This window comes from Taurulus bubalis, assembly GCF_910589615.1.
Source record: "Taurulus bubalis genome assembly, chromosome: 5".
Lineage (NCBI taxonomy): Eukaryota > Metazoa > Chordata > Actinopteri > Perciformes > Cottidae > Taurulus > Taurulus bubalis.
Genome location: NC_136593.1, coordinates 27,117,106 through 27,119,722, shown reverse-complemented (window position 1 = coordinate 27,119,722; position 2,617 = coordinate 27,117,106). Strand labels below are relative to the sequence as shown.

General features: G+C 39.7%; 1 protein-coding gene across 1 annotated transcript; it reads left to right on the top strand.

Moving 5' to 3' along the window:
• Positions 1-1,202: 1,202 nt before the first annotated feature.
• gnrh2 (gonadotropin-releasing hormone 2) lies at positions 1,203-2,149 on the top strand (the record flags this gene model as incomplete). Its single annotated transcript, XM_079218903.1, has 3 exons — positions 1,203-1,337; positions 1,450-1,533; positions 2,111-2,149. 3 exons carry the CDS (start codon positions 1,203-1,205, stop codon positions 2,147-2,149), a joined length of 258 nt encoding a protein of 85 aa, XP_079075029.1.
• Positions 2,150-2,617: the final 468 nt, after the last annotated feature.

The following is a 2,617-nucleotide window of genomic DNA, read 5'->3' as shown; positions in this document are numbered from 1 at the left end:
AAAAACTATTGAACCCCAGATTCTCCCAAACTTGTTGTGTACAAATGTTCATGAGTTATGTCTCAGTGGCCTCCTGCTCTATAAAATACATTGCACTTTTTGAGACATGTTTTCCTCTATTTTTAAGAGATTTTCTTAAGTCTGTGTGCTTCACTGTATTCAAAAGAAAAAAGTATCCATGAATTCTACTGTTTGTCATTAATCTGCTAATTGGATGACTTAAATCTGTGATTAAATGACAGAGTTTGGCCGTGGATGCGGGTGATGTATGCAGCAGATCCCAGGGGTCGTCAGTGCTATTTGCAGATGATAATTGGAATTGTCCGTGTCTTCTGGACCTCTTGTCCCCAGGGACCATTCATTTCACCGCTGGGAACAGAAGGACCATGGAGGTCAGCGATGGGCGGGGCAATTAGGGGATGATAATGGAAAACGTGCATTTGGAGGAGTACATATATTCAGGAGGGAGATGAGCGTGAAGATCATCTCTAAAGTATTACACTCGTGAGACGCCTTCAGGAACTGAACGACTGAGGAGCAGCAGAGTGAGCATCTAGCGGACGTCTAGGGACACCTGTCGGGGTAAAGTGAGACTAAGGTAAGGGCACTAATTTACACTTCACAGTTTTATTGTACTGTACTAAAATATATATATATATATATGTTAATAGATATTACTGTTAATGTGGTTGAGATCCACCTTTAGGAGGAGGTCATTGTTATAACAGGAAACTTGTCTCTAAGGATGAACTAAGATTTAAGATTTGATATGTTCGGATAAATATTGTTCAGCAGTTTAACATTTGACCTGAGAATTCTGAATATTTTGTCTCCATCACAACAAATACAAGGGAATAATTTAGCAAAAAATGCAGTCAAATTATTAGGACAAAATTACTCATACCAGTGTGTCTTGATACTACTGCAAAATACCAGAACTTTCTAGTGACAGACATCTCAACTCTACATCCAGTATATGGTCTATCTGTTGAGTTTTTATTGCAGGAAAAGCTCAATCAAGGATTCCTGTTTAGTTCAAACTTTCTACGACACAAAAACAGATTGTTGGAAATGTATAATCATATTCAAACACTTTTCAATTTGATTCGATTTCATAAATCAATCACCAAAAGATCTGAGAGGACAGGATCTTAGTCCGAGTTGATCGACTGTCCATCTTTGCCTTCATAGGTTGGACCATCATGTGTGTTTCTCGGCTGGTTTTGCTGCTCGGGCTGCTTCTCTGTGTGGGAGCGCAGCTGTCTGACGCCCAGCACTGGTCCCATGGCTGGTACCCTGGAGGCAAGAGGGAGCTGGACTCCTTCGGCACGTCAGAGGTCGGGGTGAGTGTTTGTGTGCCAGTGTGCATATAGTTTTCTCATGCATTGAGCGTTTCCTTTACCTCTTTACTCTTCCCTCGGGCTCTGAATCTCACTCTCTGTTTCTCAGATGTCTGAGGAGATTAAGCTGTGCGAGGCAGGAGAATGCAGCTACTTGAGGCCCCAGAGGAGGAGTGTTCTGAGAAACATCATTGTAAGTGAACTGACGGTGCCTCATTCAGTGCTGCGTGGATGAGGCTGAGAAACCACGATGCCAAACAAGTCATTTCAATTTCCTAATGTTCCGCCGCAATCAAAGGGGTTTATTAACCACTTATGAGGTAATTAGCAGCTCAATAACTAATGTCTTATTTAGCAAATATAAATCCATGTCGCATCAGCAAACGCATGATGATAAAAATTTGTTGATAAAAATGTGTTCTGATATATGTTCTTCACAGAAAATGAGCCAAGGCCAATGAGTCTGAGTTTGAAAAATAATTATTAATGAAAGATTTTTGATACATGAGTGATCTTAATAATATGGACACTATCACAACACTATGTTATTACTATACAAATGTGGAACAATGTAATCTCATCAGATCATCTTCTCAACAGGGAATCTCTCTCACTTGTCTGAACAAGAATGTGTCTGCACACAAACACACACAGATGCCGTGCCGCTTATACACTGAACATAACAACTAAAAGCTGTCCTTTAACTACACATTAAGTGCTTTGAGCGTAGCGTGTCTGGCTCTCATGTTATCCTGTATTACTCTTTGCAGTTGGATGCCTTAGCCAGAGAGCTCCAGAAGAGAAAGTGATGGCTTTCCACTCTACATTGCTTTTCTACCTAATGAAAACAACTTTATGTTGATTCTCTGATCTCGTCTATTTGTTCAATTTGTCAGTACGGTTGTTTTCCAGCATTAAATGGTTTTCTCCCTGTGGCAAACAAATGTTGAAATTGTAATGTCTTAAAATAAAGTATCTATTTTGATATGAACTTTTTCTGTGTGTGTGTCCGTCCAAAACGGTCTACAGCATATACAGTAGTGTGAATAGTAAATGTGGAGTAAAAAAATAGGACAAGACCACAGAGATGGTGTGCAGGAGATCTTTCCTGACCACTGCAATAACACTTTATAATAAATCATCTCTGGCCACATCAATTACTTAACTATAACACCTGAATGTTTGTTTGTTTTACGTTGGGAATGTTTATGGAGATTTAACATTAATGCTGAGTGTCTGTCGTCATCAATATGACATCATCACCCTAGAGAAAACCA